Source organism: Podarcis muralis, chromosome 9 (assembly GCF_964188315.1).
Source record: "Podarcis muralis chromosome 9, rPodMur119.hap1.1, whole genome shotgun sequence".
Classification (NCBI taxonomy): domain Eukaryota; kingdom Metazoa; phylum Chordata; class Lepidosauria; order Squamata; family Lacertidae; genus Podarcis; species Podarcis muralis.
In genome coordinates this window covers 10,982,503-10,999,980 of record NC_135663.1, presented here as the reverse complement: position 1 = coordinate 10,999,980, position 17,478 = coordinate 10,982,503, and the positions used below count along the sequence as shown (strand labels likewise).

Here is a 17,478-nt window from a genome sequence, read left to right as displayed (position 1 = left end):
CAGACCCTGCTTATCTTTGCAAGTGTGCCAGCAGTTTTATTGCTGCACCACTAGGAGGCTTCACTGGTCCAACTACCTGTCTGTTCCAGCCTTCCCAAAGCTGGTACTCTCTATATGTTTTGGATGTCCGTTCCTAAGCACTGGCCATGCCAGCTGTGGCTGATGGGAGCTTGGAGCCCAACAACATATGAGCAGTTCCAGCTTGCAGAAGGTTAGTGTCCTTTGAGTAGTTGGGGAAAGGGGCATAGCTCAGCCACAGGATGTGTGCAAGAGGTTCCCAGACTCAGTCCTCTGTGTCTCCAGGTTAGGTGGGGAAAGACTCTTGCCTGAAACCCTGGAGAGCTACTGCCAATCAATGCAGACAGGACTGAGCTAAATGGACCTATAATCCATACAAGGTAGCTTTCTGTGTACCTCCAAGTGCTCAGGCAGAGGCCTTTCCCCAGCTTTGCTACTGGAGAGCCTTTCAACTGGGCATGCCAGGACTTGAACCTGGGTCCCTTCTTCATGCAAGCACACACATTCCCTCCAATGCCCTCCTTAGATGCGCATGGGATGCGCCATTGATTCAGTGCCTCGTGTGCAAAGAAACGCATGTGCAGGTGGGCTCCCTCCACTGGAATGAATGCAAACATTTCTGCAAGCAGTGAGAGCCTGTGCATGCCTTGGGACAGATTGGAACACAGCAATTTAATTGCAGATTTAGAAAGCATATACCAGTTAATTGGCAAATCACTATGTAGCATACTGTACTTTGCACTAAAAAAAACCCACAACCCTTAATTGAGCAAAGGAACAGACACCCACCACAAAACACTGGGCAAAGTAAGTGCCTTGGAAAAGATCTTTAGTAATCTTGATGAAGCAAACAAAGCTGTACATCTCCCAGAATTAACAAGCTAGCATGTTTGAAAATTGTAGCTAAAGGAATGCATGCTGCAAGAGTGCATGTTACCTGCAGGAGTCAGGAGGTACAGAATTTCCTGGACTGCACCCTTCTTGTTTGAATGCTGGGGGAATGGAGGGACTCCCACTAGCAAATTCTCTCCACATCAAAAAAGCAATGCAAGACAAGAGCCTAAGTCAGCACACAATGGCGCTGATAGGAGTTATGGAATCAGATTGAGGAAGGCTGGCAATGGCTGTTTTAGGATGAGGGTTTCCCCCCCCACTCCTGCTTCCTGAAATCATTTAACTGGAGAAGCTGATCTGGAAGTTCTGCTCCAGATTAGCACATTGTCTCCCGGAAGTGTTACAAAAATGCTAGATACTATATATTTTGCCTTGCCACAAACATATGTTGTAAAACCTCAGCTGCCCAGTTCTTGCTCTGGATTAAAAAGGAGCATTCCAATGTGCTGGGTTTCAGAGGGAAGTCATGCTGGCAACAGCGAGCAGGTTGATTTGCCACCAGTCAATGGACTTCAACAATACTGCAGTTGTGCCACTACAGGTTCTGTTACCAAGAAAAGTCCAAACCCTTTCCTAGGCAAAGTGGAGCCCTGAATTCAAGGGCAAGAGAAAACTTAAAAACCTTTAAAAAGCAGAAATCCAGGCTAGGTTGCAACATCTGTGGGTGTGCGTGATAAATATATATGCATATATATTGTAAGAATGATGACATACTCTCACTTTTCCATTTAAAGCATTCAACAGCAAGTGAAAGCACCAAACTGCACATCTGAGCACAAAACGGTTTCTAAAAGTGGAAAACAGCTACCTGCACAGAAAGTGATTCTCTGCAGGAGAGAATCCCAGAATCCTAGAAGTGCAGTTGGAAGGGACGCAGGGGGTCATCCAGACCAACTCTCTGCAGCCCAGGAAAGAGCATGCAGCCCATTGTGAATTGTTAAATGTGGCCATCAGACACAGGCAGCATTTGCATGCAGTGCCAAGTCACGAAGTATCGTTTATTAAAGCACAGTGTGCATGCAGTTCAAGCCTCCCTTCTGCATGCCTCCCTTCTGCATGCAGGTACACAAACTGTGAAAGGTTTATGACTGATGGATTGACTTTACTTATATGCTGCTTTCTCACAACAAGCTGTGCCCAGTGTGCCTTACAGTAAACATTCAAGAAGACATCAGAATACAAATATACCCAATACGGAGCATGTCAGTAAAGCTAAGTGATGCCTGAGGTCATGGTTTGTTCCACCCAGGCAAATCACAATAGCTTAGGTAAAAAACAGGTAACTGTGGTTTGGGCAAAACAAAGGTTTGGATGCAAAGCTAACCAGCTCATCGATTGTTTACCTGCTTGCAGAAAGAAGGGCAAAGTAGGAGCACTTGGGCTGCATTAATAAACCACCCTCTGTAGCTTAGCACATGTGCTCGCATCTTGACAAACCAGTTTGCCAGAGGGCCCCATCTTGAAAGAAGCTACAGTTAGCTTTCTCTCGCCAGATGCAGCCTCCAAGAATATGACCCCATCGGCCTTGAGGGGGGAAAGTGGAAACCCCTCCCCCCCCAGTCCAATTGCTGGCGACTGCATGGAGTTAATGCGCACGTCCGTGTGTGGTCACGGCGCATGAGAGTGTATGTGGCTTCCAAGTGTGCATTGTGCTCACACGGTGTGGCCCCTGGCTTAGCATTCTGTGTCAATGTGCAGGGGTTAATATCTGCAGTGAAACCTTGCCAGCTGTAACTGGGGGGCCTCTCAAACCACCAAGGGCACCCAACCCTATAACGGCAGACAGCATGCAGCATCTGGGTTGGCCGGGTGCGGCCTAACTATCAGGAGGCTGGATCGTGTCCTGCCCACTGCATTTCAGGCTCCAGCACCACAACTCCACTTCTGGCAAATGAGAGTGAGAACCGGGGTTGGGAAATACCTATCACAGGTCATGATTTAGATATGCAGCCCTGTGCATGTGCTACACGCGTGTGTTGCTGCATGTATGAATAGTGCACGTGCGCAGGAAAGCTGAGCCAAACCACAGCTTCCTAGCACATGTATACATGCTGTGAAACAAACATTATAACTGTGAACAGCCAGTCTAAGCCAGCCAGAATCTGGCCCCATGTTTGTAGCAGCAGCAGCAGCCCTTAACAGTATTATCTGCAAACCCAGCGACTGCTCCTCTGGCTTGACAACTGCAGTGACAGTCTGACGCCACGTGGGGGAACTCCAGACACGTAAACAGAAATAACAACCAAATGGATCCGCTACAAAAATAACCTTGAGAATTCCATCTTTCCTCCCCTTCTCTCTCTCTCTCCAAAAGTTAATACTTTAGGCCCGTATCGTTGCAGCAAAAAAAGGCGAAACGAAACAAAACCTGGAATGTGTCCATAGAGCCTGATAAAAAAATATTAAGTTCCTGTAGCCCCCATTCAGCAGGCTCAGCCTTATCTCCTGGAAAGCTTTTTGGGATGCTTCTCAAAAAAGGGTTGGTTTCTGCAGGAATGCCATTTTCAGGCTTCGCCCTTCCGTTAGCTCTAAACATTACACCTCTGAGAAAATGGCACGTCTTAGGCCTTGCCCCCCCTCCCCATCCCTCCTAAATTTCCCTTAATGTAACATCTGCACTTCCCCTAACTGATCACTCTTTATAGTGAGTGAGGGGCAAGGGGTCTGTTTGGGATTGCAAGTTTGAAACCCAGGTCAGATGTTACGGTTTATTTCATTTCTCTTTCTCTCTCTTTTTTTTACAAAATTCACTGCCGCATCTCAGACGCATGCTCAAACAAGGAAGTAAAAATGTCAACCTAATTTATAGTCGAAGATGGATGGCTTTAGTTTTGATAAACAGAAAGGTGCTGCCTCATAAAATATTATTATAGAAGAGATTGTGCTTATATAGACAGCAATGGTCTATGCAGCATCTACAGCTTTCTCTGAGCTAGGGATCAGTACCAGAAACTTCCTATTGCCAGGTTCAGCCCTGGAAGATGTGATATTATAGTAACGTTAGGGAAATCCCTCTCGCATAGAGTGCTTTTCCTTCACCACTGAAGAACCGCAGCCAGCCACACATTATCTGGTGTTGGAGAAGGGTGGAGAAAAATTATCTCTAAGTGAAGCTCATTTCCACCTCCTCCTGTTTTAGAAACTGAGGTTGGGACACTGAACGTGGGACTAAATGAACCAGGCAAGGATAGGGAACCTGAGGCCCTGACCAGCATGGGCAGAGCTCAGGACAATGGGAGCTGTGAGCCAGCCATATCTAGATGGCTACATGCTTCTGGTCTAAACTCGTCCTGAAGTTTGTCTGCAATCAATGGGAGAATACTCCTTCACAGCTCCCCAATCTGGGTTCTGCACAACAGAATGTCTCGTTAACTGCTCTACAATAAAGGTGCATTGTGAACAAGGCCAAAGGGGCACAAGGTGAGGTGAGATAGCCAGCCCATGCTGAAAATGTACAATTTTCCAAAGCCGGAACGCCCTCCTGTAATTTGCAAATTTGACTGAGTCCAGAGACAGACCTCCTTGACTAGGTCAAGCAATCACCATTACAGATGCTTATAAGGTATACAAAAAATAGAGTTTCTTCCATGTAAAGACAGCTTCAAAAATAATTACTCTTTCAAAGAATCCTTCATTTAAAAAAATATAACCTACATATTGATTCCCCACCCCCCACAAGGGAAGTACAGTCAGAAGTCAGAACAGTCAAAATGGACCTCACTCTGTTCATTTTTACAAATTGCAAAATAGGACTTCGGTTATAGCAGAGAGGTAGCCATGTTAGTCTGCCGTAGCAAAAGCAACTAAGAGTCTTGTAGCACCTTAAAGACCAGCGCTCAATTTGTGGCGTGAGCTGTCATGAACATGAGCCCAATTCATCAGATGCAGGAAGTGGCAGGGATATATACTGCACAAAAATTTAACGGATCTACTGAAGTCCTTTGCAACCCATGTCATTTGGCAGTACCGTGTATGGAAATTATTTTGGCCCCTGCGTTACATGATACTTATGTCATGTGACTGTTGCTGATTGTCTAGCCAAATTGGCATCAATCCACGCATAAAAGAAGCGGGAGGAGATCATCTGCAAGATTGAGGGACAGACCCCAAATTTTGCACAAGTTAAAAATAAACCTTCCCTAAGGATCCTAAGGGAGGGAAATTTAAAAGCAGTTCAGTGAGGACAGAGTGTGGTCAATGGCCACAAAATGTTGGGTGGAAGGAAGGATGGAGTAACTAGAAGTTTTGAAGAGCTGCAAAGAGCAACGGTGTGTTGCAGATCTTCTTTTAAGAGGGATCATGTCTTTAAGGTGTCTGTTGTTTTAGCTACTGCAGAAACTAAGCTTAGCCAGTATTTAGGACTAGAGAGAAAGATGGAATGGATACGAAGCTCTTTGGTGGGTCAACTTCTGCTGGCAGAAGTGCAACCAAAAGGAGTTTCCACACCAAAGTTTTTGTGGGTGACCGGCACTCTGAAGCAGAGCACCAGTCACTCACAAACAGACGTGTGCAGGGAAGGGATCAGGTCCCTGCGCTGACTGCCCTTCTCCCAGATGGGACTTGCAGCATCAGCCTGGAAGACAGAACTGGACATGGTGGCTCTAAACTTGCAAAGAAGGTAAGGAAAGACCTTTGGGGTTGCACATCCCTGGTTACATTCTTGTGGAGCGAGATTGCTCCTGTAACCCTCTCCAGTGGTCGCAACGCCTTTAAAGAAAGGTCAACACGAAAAAGGCAAATCTGTATAGCTACATTGCAAGTACATAATCCTGAAGCCAGTAGATGGCTCCATCTTTTGCACTTTGCCCTTTTCAGTACCTTGAGACCTTGTAAGTGACCTGCAGGAGGACTCCAGTGTTACAAAAATGAAACCAGGGAAGTTACGTAAGTGGCAAACGTCACCCAAATCTCCTATGGGTGCCATGCTTGCAGAGCCATATGCACAGGTGCGGAACCAAAAGGAAACCCGCTGCAGCCCTGGCACCCACCAGGACTAGCAGAGAAAGGTCTGGAGAACAACGACAGGGGAAGAGAAAGGTCCTGCTGTAGACCAAACACCTGTTAAGGTTCATGCCTAGTATGCTTCTCTCTTTCTCAAGAGACACTGCAACAATGCTTTGAAATTTCCTGAAAGGTATTTATCAAGAGGAGACATACTGCCTTTGCATGTGCTACTGCTCCTTCAAGAAGCATTTGGGAGACCCATGAGCATAGCTCCAGAGCCCCATCCATGCATGGCACTCCCATTGCTGGAGCAGTTAAGTACCCTCATGTGCCTGCAAAACTTTTCTTCACTTCCACAGCCAAGCTAAAGGTCTGACTGCAAATATGCGGGTCTGACTTGCTCCAACGATGCCAGACTGCTGGTTTTATTTTATTTTTTACTTTTACAATAAGAAGCATTGTACTGCAATCATAGCATACCCAGCACTGTTAATTTGTTTGGCTAGCAGAGGGGCAGAACTGGCACCAGATAGTTTATACTGTAACTACAGTTACTTGCACGCTCTAACAGCCGCTTTTGCAAATAGTCGCTTTTGGCACTAAGCGACTCCGAGCTGAATATACCTCTGGCTGGTTAGGAATGCAATATGAGCCAAGTTGTTGCGTACATTTAAGAGGGTTGGGGCCACAGGATCACATCCTCCCTGCTGCCCGCAAAACCCAGAGGCGAGGCGAGGGAACCTGGCGGCATGATCCTGCAGCCCAACACAATCACTTAACCACGCGGCTAACACTCAGGAAAACTGTCATCTCTACACTGGCCCATCGTGGCAAGGCTTTTACACAGTGAATTAAGCACAGACCTTTTGAAGCATCACTGGGAAAGACAGTGAGAGACGGAGCGCTATGTGTTTTGCTTCGACAACAGAAAATCCAAGACTTATTGCAAAGTCGGTTCAGCCGATCGCTGGGTGGGCTGGCTTTCAGTCTCTGCTCTCCAACTGCTCTCTTGCTTCTTTGAACCAGCTAGTCAAGCTTTTACAAAATATTATTTAGGTACCCTCTGTATAAAAAAATAAAGCCGGTCATATTCCCTCCCCGCTCCTCTTTTAAGGAAAAAGCAAACAAACCTGTATTTTCTTTTATATAAAAAATAATTCAGTCTGGGGGTGGTTTTTTTTGTTTTAAAGTGGGGGCGGGGAGAGAGGGAGGGAAGCCCAGTTTCCAGTCTGATAATGGGAAGAAGCGAATACAGACATGCAACGGAAGACAGCACACTGGAACAGAAGCCCACAGAGCTCGACCTGAGACAATGGCTTACTTTTTCTTGTCTTTGTCTTTCTTGGTTTGTTGAGAGCCAGCCTGCTGCCCTTGTGACTGGAGCAGCTGGGCTGCCGCTTTCTTCTTCTGGAAGTTGCCCAGCTCCTCCTCAAGCTCCTTCTTCTTGTCGTCCACTTTCTTCTTCTCTTCCTGGTGAGTCCGCTTTAGGTGGTCAAACTTCTCGTGAAGCTGCCCAACCGGAAAGAAAGAGGGAGGTCATGGACAGAGAGAGAGAGAGAAAAGAAGCGTTAAGTGCAGGAAAAAATTGTAATAGTCCAAACCTGCTGCACAGGCTCAAAGGATGGAAGGGGCTTGAACAAGTAGACTCATGGCCTATTGCCAGAGATCACAGCATCACAGAATTGTAGACTTGGAAGGTGTAACCAGGGCCATCTAGTCCAACCCTGCAGGAATCTTTCACCCAATGTGGGTCCCTAAGATTAAGGGTCTCCTGCTCTACCAACCGAGCGAGGTCTTAGCACCCTCTTCAAGCAGAGAAGGGAACAGGATGTGTGAAGCATCAGCCCCCTTGATTGGGAATTAGTTTGAAGACTGTGGATTGATCCACTCTGACATAAACACCAGGAGTTGGGCTATGGTTGAGTGGTAGTTGTTAAGTTGTGGGTGAACATATCAGACGACACAGCGATTCTTCAAACAGCTCTTGTTTATTCACAGGCCAGGACAGAACTGAACTGAAGGGTTCAGCCAGCCTACTTATATAGAGCTCCACTTCAACGCAACTGTAACCATTTTCTGTAACTATCCAATCACTGAACGTCACTTTCAATTCCCTATTTGCATATGTGGACCTGAGTGAAAACTATCTACAGTATCCCCCTGCTGGCCCAGGGTGAGAACTTCAGTACATAACAGCAGTGGTGCCTTCTACATGATGAACGTTAAACTCCAGACTGGGAACAGCCCTTTTCTATCTCCCTCTCTAGCCCCACAAGTGACCTAGGTGACTCTGGTAAGGATTGACTATGGGCCCCTCCAGAAATCTTTTTTTTTTAATTGTGCATTCACAAAAACACTGGAGGGGGTTCTGTGTGATCCCACTTTCAATAGGGTTCATGCCTGCAACACTTTCAGGTGGACATACTGCTCTGCTGCTAGTCGGTGCACGCCCCATAGCTCCCTGCAGAAGTCCTTTATTTTTTTAATACCACAAATGTCCTGGTTTTTCTTTTTATGTTCTGCGTTTTATTTGGGGCTTTATTTTTTGTCCTGTTTTTGCTGCACTACGCAGCACAAGAATCCAGTAACGTGGTAACTCTTGAGAAGCATTGCAGAACAACTAATATAGACTAAGTTTTAATTTATATATTTTTAAACTGTTGCTATATCTGTACTGTCCCTGTTATACCTAACTGCAAATTCAAATGTATCCCCATTGTGTTCTATGACTTCCTTGATACTGTATGTGGGCTGGAACTGGTCTGTGACCGAAATAATAAAATTCATTCATTCAGCTAATATAGTGGCAGGATGTCCAGCATAAATCCACCACAAATGCACTATTACTGCGACAATGACTTGTTGCTGAATGCACCCCCCCCACACAAAACACCAGTCTGGAGGGACCCTATACATGATCCAGCCCCAAATAACAATGGTTTGTGTTTTCTGCTTCACACAAGTGCTCCCATATGGACCCCCTGACGATTCCAAGCTGAATCATTCAGAGTCGGGGGTGGGGGGTGGGGATCCTGTATTAAGAGTGAGGGGAGGAGTCCACTTACATCCTTTTCTGCTTCTTTCAACTCGGCTTCTTTTTCCTTTACCCGCATGACGAACATTTGCCTCATTTCCTCCTCCTTTTTCTGGAGCTCACCCAGGAACTCATTCCTCTTGGCTTCATAGGTCTCTTGCAGACTTGTTATGGAAGCACCCCGTTAAAAAAGAGAGAGGACGTGGTGGTCGTGGGCAGATAGAAAGAAAGCCAAACCTCATTAGTATCATGGATGAGTAACATCGAAGGAAGAACAATCAATCAATCAATCAATCAATCAATCAGCAGCTCCTGGTAAATCAGCTAAGGTTGCACATGAGCCTGTGACATACCTTGCAGGGTTATTGAGAGGATAAAAGGTGGTATGAGCATGGGAGGTCGCTTTTACACCAAACCCTTCCATGAGTCCATCTAATGCGTTATTGGAAGAATCAACTCCCCAGGGCTGTGTGAGTGTGTGTGTGTATGTCTTCCCAGGCCTATTTGCAGAGATCTGGGAGATACAATTGGCGATTGAACTTGGAACACACACAGAACCAGGTGGAGGGCCTTCTCGGCAGTGGCACCCTCCCATCAGATGTCCAATATAACCAACTATATGGTTTTCAGAAGACATCTGAAGGCAGCAATGTACAGTGGTACCTCTAGTTACGGATTTAATTTGTTTCGGGGTGCCGTGCGCACCCCAAAAAATCTGTAACTAGAGGCGCCGTTTCTGCACACACGCGTGGGGCGATAAGAGTGCTTCTGCGCACATGCGAGCGGTGAAACCCGGAAGTATACACTTCCGGGTTTGCCGCAGCCATAACCCGAAGATTCTATAACCTGGAGGTTACGCAACACGAGGTACCACTGTATAGGGAAGTTTTCAATGTTTAATGTTTTATTGTTTTATTGTTTTATTGCATTCCTGTACCCGTGAAAATCTACGAAAGCAAATATCTCACCTCTACGGGGAGGAAACCTTCCAGCTGACAAGAACCTACGAGAAACTAGAAATCCGAAGAGCCACCATCTTATGTGATCTCTTGTTCCTACGCAACTGCCGAGACAACAACTTAATTCCCACAAGCTTCCAACTTAAATTCCACTCTAAAACCCCAGCTACCGAAAGGATCCTGAAACGAACTGAACTATCCCTAATCAGAAACGAACTACACAAGAAAAGATACCTACTAAACCAAACCAACAAAGATCTGCTCACTCTTCACCTCAAACTCTGTAACAAAATCCACCCTGCACTCTGGGACAAATGCAAACAACTAGCCGTCTGGAGAGCTGAAACGGAGACCTCACATAAGACAGACACACATACCAACAAACTCCACAAACTAGAGAAACGCCAGAAGCCCAGCCACCCTCCACAACAACCCATGAAACAAACAGTACATAACATATCAGACAGGATCCTCACCTCAACTGAAACCAAAGTACTCTCCAAAGGTTTCAACTTTGCAGTCGCCCCGAGACGCATCCCCACGGAAAACATCATATGCGGAGTCGAAGCTAGCCTAACCAAAATCAACCCAGATGAAGCCAATAAAATCAGACTTGAAGTCACCAACATCCTCTGCTCCAGCAAACCACCCAGAAGCAATTTACACAAAGAAGAACAGAAAGCACTCACCAACCTGAGGAAAGACAACAACATAATCATTCTCCCAGCAGACAAAGGTAATGCCACTGTTGTTATGAACACATCGGACTACCAAGCAAAACTATCAAATCTACTCCAAGACCCTACCTACCAACCTATAAAAACAGATCCCACCACCTACCTGGAAAAAACCACCAAATCCAAAATAAAAGCCTCTCCTATCAGTGAAGAAATCCAGCTAAGAATCATCCCCAGAGAAAAATCATCCAGATGCCCCAAACTCTACGGCCTCCCCAAGATACACAAAGAAGGAACACCACTCAGACCAATAGTCAGCTCCATAGGCTCACCTCTACAAAATCTCGCTAAATTTCTCGCCAAGCAACTCCAGCCCTATGCAGAATCCATCTCTTCACACGTTCCAAACTCCTTCCAGTTCATAGAAACAATAAAGAAGCAAAACCTACATCCCAATGACCTACTTGTGAGCTTCGATGTTGTATCTCTCTTCACACAAGTGCCCATTAATGAAGCCTTGACAGCCATTCAAAACAAATACAATCCCCCCGAATACATCTTGGACCTGACCAACCACTGCCTAACCAACACGTACTTCATCCACAATGGACAAAGATACAAACAGATAGAAGGAGCACCTATGGGATCACCCCTCTCACCGGTCATCGCAAACCTGTACATGGAACACTTTGAAACCAATGCTTTAGACAAGTCAGAACACAAACCCAAACTTTGGCTCAGATATGTTGACGACACCTTTGTAATTTGGCCACACGGGAAGGAAAAACTGGACAGCTTCCTCACACATCTCAACAGCCTACACCCCAAAATACAATTCACTATGGAAATAGAAGCCAACAACCAACTTCCCTTTCTTGACGTCCTAATCTACAAAAAACCTGATGGCTCCCTAGGACACACTATCTACCGGAAAAAAACACACACCAACCGCTACTTACATGCACAATCACACCACCACCCTGCACAAATAAACTCCGTAGCCAAGACTCTCATCTCCAGAACCAAACGCCTGGCTGACAAAGACCACTTGACAACTGAGTTACAGAATCTCTCAAATGTGTTAATTGCCAATGGATACCAGCAAAACAGGGTTACGAAGCTAATCCAAAAAGAAACACCCCCCAAAAACCAAGACACAGAAGAAAACAATGGCATGGCCCTCCTTCCTTATATCAAGGGCACTACAGATAAAATTAGCAAAATCCTCCATAAACACAATATCAAAACAGCCTTTTGCGCCAACCAAAAAATAGCCAATATCCTCAGAAACCCCAAGGATAAAATCCAGTTGGAAAACCAAGGGGTCTATGAAATACCCTGCAAAGTCTGCCCAGCCACGTACATTGGACAAACAAACAGACGAATAAATGCACGTATCGCAGAACACAAGAATGCCGTCAAAAAAGAAGAAAAAACTTCCTCTCTCTTCCAACACATGAAAGAAACAGGACACGAAATTAATTTTGCAGATTCCAAATTGCTCTCTAACATGGAACATCACCACAAGAGAATAATCATGGAAGCCATCGAGATAGAGAAACACCCTCACAACATGAACAAGCGTGACGACACATCCCGCTTGCCAGACATCTGGAAATTAGCCCTCCCCACAAAAACTGACACCAGATCCAGAGGCACACAGAACGCCATCACCAATCAACCACACCAGACCCAAACCCAGACCCTCTCCACAGATAAATTACAGACACCATCCAGTAGCCAAACCATGGTGGCACCTCCGGATGCTGCACCCCCCTGCAATCCCTACACAGATCTGGCTGGCACAGGCCACAAAACCACAGCTCGCCCCTATACACGAAGCCAAGCCAGAGCACAACTAAATGTAGTACACCCATCTTCTCAGAAAAACTCTTCACAAAGTTCAAGAGGTCAAGACACAAAGGCTTTAGCAACTAATCCACACCTAATGACCCACCTAAGTGGTACTCAGGATATCACTCAAGAAATCACTCAAGATATCCCTCAAGCAATTAAGGAACAAAAGAAGAAAAGGCACACTAGCCTGGGAACTTCCTCTCTGCCCAGAACACTGGAGGCCATACACCATACCTCCTCTACAGTATTTATAGGAACTCAAACACTGAGATCCTGCTCTGTTCCAGTAACAAGAAGCCGAAAGCACCAGCCTGAAGATGACGAGTGAGACCTCGTCGAAACGTCGCCTAGACACCCCAACTTTTACACGGGAAGATACCCGAGGACACCAAAACCTGCATATATATATATATATATATATATATATATATATATAGCCAGAAGCTGCCCAGAGTGGCTGGGGCAACCCAGTCAGATGGGTGGCATATAAATAATAAAATTATACCAACCCTTCCACCCCCCCACAAAAAAACAAGCCTTGCCACCTTATACACAGTTCAGAGCTCTTTGAAGGAAGGACAGGACAAAAATGGGATACCCTGAATAAATAACTTTTCATCCCAACAATATTTACTTTCAGCCAGGATTTTTCTGGCATGGAAACATCAAGTCCTCTTCAGTTGAAAAGTGTTTTTGAAAAGAAGCACAAAACTGGATGAAAAGCAAAGAAGGCCTGAGTAACTTCTATATTATTACTCCTCCTCCTCCTCCTCCTCCTCCTCTTACTATTACTACTACAGTCCTAAAAGCCTGAGTGAATTAAAAAATATCTTGGCCTAGTGCCTAAAAACCAACATTGATGGTGCCAGGCATGTTTTCCTGAGGAAAGCATTCCACAAACAGTGAGGGCCACTACTGAAAAGTCCACTCTCTGCACCTCCCTTGGATGAAGCGCCTGGAGAAGGCACCATTACCAATGCTGCTTCTGTGTGGTGCAAAACACTTCTTCCCTTCTTTTGCTTCACCCTCAGCAGAGCAAAACACGGCACTCATGCTGTGCTGTGCGCAGACCCTGCCTCAGCTTCCCCCTTTCTTAGAACGACACCAAAGCATCACTTGCCAAGGAGCTTGATGAAGTTTGCCTGATAACGGGGAAGCATCTCTTTCCTCTCGCCCCTTATGCGCTGGGTCCTTCGTGAAGTAAACGGTTTGTCACCACTTCTTTATCCAGCTTGGTTTCAAGAGTTCCTGGAATGCTTTCTGCTCCCTGTCAGGAAGCAAGGCTGGCTTGCTGAAGAGTCCAGGCTGGTTTGAAAAGATTAAAAGTGCCTGCACTTCACATCTATTCTCCGGCTTGCGCTATGAGACAAGAAGAAAGTACCCTTATCTGTGGTCCTCTATCTCCTCTCTTTCTCCACTTCCTCTTTGCTATCTGAACTTGAAAATAAATAAATTGCTACTCTTGGCTCTGTCCTACCCCTGCAATTATCTCATTGCAACCGCCAAGCGGAAGCCATTTTGGATCCATTTGGCCAGAGGTTTTCAACCTTTTTGAGTCCACGGCTCCCTTGACCAACTACATTCTTTCTGCAGCAGGTGGACTGGCTGGCTGGGCTACCTTGCCTGCTCACTTACTCACTCCGAGGCCACCTCAGCTCCTGGCAACCAGCACCCCCTGGCCAGCCCCAGAGGCATCATTCGCCTGCAGAGCTTATAGCCACGGCTGCTGCAACAAACAGCTGTGCAAGCCTTCGGGAGGCAGAGACACAAGAGGGCGTCAGAGGAGGGAGGGAAGGAAGGAAAGAAGGACAGAGGCCATTATTGCCCACAGCACCCCTGACCATCATTCAAGGCACCCCAGGGTGCCACAACACCCTGGTTACAAAACCACAGCATTTGGCTTTTGCTGCCATTAACAAGACAGCATCTACAGGTCTTGCCAACATTTTTAGGCCTGTGGGCACATTTGGATTTTTGAGAGAGTGGTGTAGGTGATAACTTCTCTGGTCTTGTCTCTCTCCTCCTCTGCCCAGACCAGATCATCCCCCTGCCCCATAAAAGAATGAATGAAATAAATAAAGCGTGCTTCACTTTTCCAATGGATCTGGGCAAGAGTCAGATCCAGCAGAACTAATCTGAGCCATGAAATGCAAATACAGTCATACCTCGGGTTACAGCCGCTTCAGGTTGCGTTTTTTCAGGTTATGGACTGCCAAAACCTGGAAGTACCGGAACGGGTTACTTCCGGGTTCTGGCAGTCGCGCATGCGCAAAAGCACTAAATCACGCTTTGCGCATGTGCAGAAGCGCCGAATCGCAACCCACACGTGCACAGACATGGATTGTGAACGTTGCAGGTTGCGAACGTGCATCTCGCATGGATCACGTTCGCAACCCGAGCGTCCACTGTAGAACAGAAAGTGTAAGAGAAGAAGAGCTTCACTACCTTCTCCTTCTTGTCTATGTATTTTCAAGGGATACAAAGGTAAACACACTTAAGAAGGCTTTGAAGTTATCAATGCATCCGCAAGCACCATGTTGGAGACTGCTGAGCTATAGTGTTGGATTTTGCAACAGGAAGACCTGGATTAAAATCCCTTCTTAGCCGTGATGCTGACAGTGAGTCATAAGAACCTATGAAGAGCTTGACAGATCAGGTCAGTTGTTCATCTACTTCAGCATCCTGTTTCCACAGCACACACATATACTGTGGTACCTCGGTTTCCGAATGTAATCCGTTCCAGAAGAACGCTCCGAGTTCTGAAACGTTTGAAAACCGAGGCGCAAAGTTCGGTCTGCAAATTTAATAGAGAAAATTGAGAAAAATAACATATACACTCAGCAGAAGCTGTTTGACTTCTGAGGCGTGTTCAGAAACGGAAGCATTTACTTCCGGGTTTACGGCGTTCGAAAACCGAAATGTTCGTCAACGGAAACGTTTGAAAACCGAGGTACCACTGTATACACAATTATAGCTACACACCCATCTCTAGCTCCCTGTGCCAGCAAATTACCATTCCCAGGAAACAGTGTGGATGCTCCTGTTTCACCAATTAAATAACATAACCGTGTTCATATACTATTTCTGTATGAAACTGATTTAAGATGCAGACTGATGCAGTGGCAGATAAGCTGGAAGCAGAATCTGGATCCAGACCAGGCAAAAGCTTGGCAGGCTGTGAGGAGAACCTGCTTAGCCACATGGACGGGGAGGAAAACAGGAGAAGGTAGGTGGGGAACGAAAACCCGACATCATCTGCCAGTCGCTAGCGCACAACTCTGGCAGAGGGAGCCAAGCCTGCCTTTGGCAGATTAGACCAAGAAACCATCATGTTCGGGGGGGGGGGGGACGGGACAGTGAACTGGGTGGGAAGATGAGACCCAACGCTTTGCTCCTACGCTTGCGTAATTGAACAGAACGCTTGTTGTTGCTCAGAAATAAACCAGGGCTGCTTTATAAATCTGAACTATTTTATACATTGACAAAAGAGATACCGGCTCAACTAGCCACTCATCCTGTCACCCAGCAAAGAGTAAGGGTTACCCATAAAGGAAAGGGAAGTTTTATCAATTATCTCTTTTAGGCCATGGATGGATTACCAAGGAATGTGTTTACAGGCAAACTAGCCACCTGGTAAGTTCTGTAGACTTCTTCGCCATGCTGACATGCACACATATCACTAATGAAATATATGCAGGGCTTTATGCATTCCTTGCATCTATGGGGATTGCCAAGCAAGGGTAGAATTTGACCTTTGGTACAGAGTCCACCATCTTGCACATCTCAGCCGTCTTTCCCTTTACGGCCAAGGAGATAAAATTTGAAAGCATATGGGGAGGATTATGGTGTGGCTTCGTCTCAGAAGCGACAAGAGGCTGGGAACCGTTATCAGGAAGTTGTTAATCATTATTTAATAGCTATAAAGCCAGCCAGAGGATAGTATCTTTGGTCTGCATAGCAGATCAGTGGAAGGGCTGGTTCTGTGGGTCGACATAGTTACTATTCAACCAGCCAATGAGTCCACAGTTCCCCTTCTACTAGGGGAAAATGGGGCATTACCTCCCCAACTTCAGCCTGTCCACAGTTAGCCTCCTTACCTACGACCAGTTCGGGTGGGGTGCGAGAATTGCTTGCCATCTCCTTGCCTTCTGCCACAATGACCATTAGCCACCACTGTCCCCTTTCCTATGAAAGGAATAACCTGGAACCTGAACTGTTATGACTAACTGCCAGGGAAAGACAGTCTCCCAACTCTCTCTCTCTCTCTCACTCTCTCTCTCTCTCACACACACATGCACAAAAACACACACCTACAAATCCATAATTATATTGAAGCTTGGTGTGGTTTTAATTAAGAGCTGCTATGGGAGCCATTCTTGCCTGAAAAGCAGGTATGAACTAATCATCATCATTGAGCTTTTACGCATTCAAAGTGCTTTGTGTGTTTGTTGTAATCCTCGCAACAGCCCTGGAGGGTAGGTCAATACATTATCCCAAAATTGCAGTTGGTAACTGGCTTGCCTAAAGGGAAGCTTGGGAACACGGCAATGTTCAAAACGAGCTGTGCCACTATGCCCATCACGTCTGAAATTCTTACAGCAGAATGCCTTGGGCAACTGCTCCAGAAATATACTCCGCTTTAGGGTGTTGCAGCTGCCTTACCTGAATGGTTTGCTGTCGGGGTCTGTGTCTTTGAACCCCATCTCTTCCAGCTTGCAGCGGCGATAGAGCTCGTAATGTCGGCTGTGAGTCTGTTCCCTCAAGTCCTCCATGTTCACTCTTATGAGCATTTCACGCAGCTTCACAAAGTCACAGTGGTTTTCATTTTCAACTACAAAACAAAAGGGCTCCTTTAGCAATCTCAAACTTATCAAGGTTCTCCCATCTTCACCCTCCCCTCGCCCCATTTCCTTTTCTACACACAAAAGCCCTGATTTCCCCTGGGAAGATACTAGTCATCAGACCAGTGCCATCACTCCAAAGGATTTTCCTATGAGCTTAAGGCACTTCAAGTGCAATACTTCAGCAATAGTTACAACAACCCTGTAAAGTAGGCCAGCATTCTTTACAGATGGGAAGCGGAGTTGGAGAGCTA

General features: G+C 46.1%; 1 protein-coding gene across 4 annotated transcripts in view; it reads right to left on the bottom strand.

Annotated features, from left to right (window-relative positions):
* SEPTIN11 (septin 11) overlaps window positions 1-17,478 on the bottom strand; it is a 104,284-nt gene that overhangs the window by 13,619 nt on the left and 73,187 nt on the right. For all 4 annotated transcript variants that reach the window (XM_077933761.1, XM_077933759.1, XM_077933760.1 and 1 more), the window contains exons 7-9: window positions 17,046-17,214; window positions 8,922-9,054; window positions 7,178-7,365 (exon numbers count right to left, since the gene is read on the bottom strand). In XM_077933761.1, the coding sequence (XP_077789887.1) occupies window positions 7,178-7,365; window positions 8,922-9,054; window positions 17,046-17,214 (490 nt within the window). The remainder of the gene's footprint in view (window positions 1-7,177; window positions 7,366-8,921; window positions 9,055-17,045; window positions 17,215-17,478) is intronic.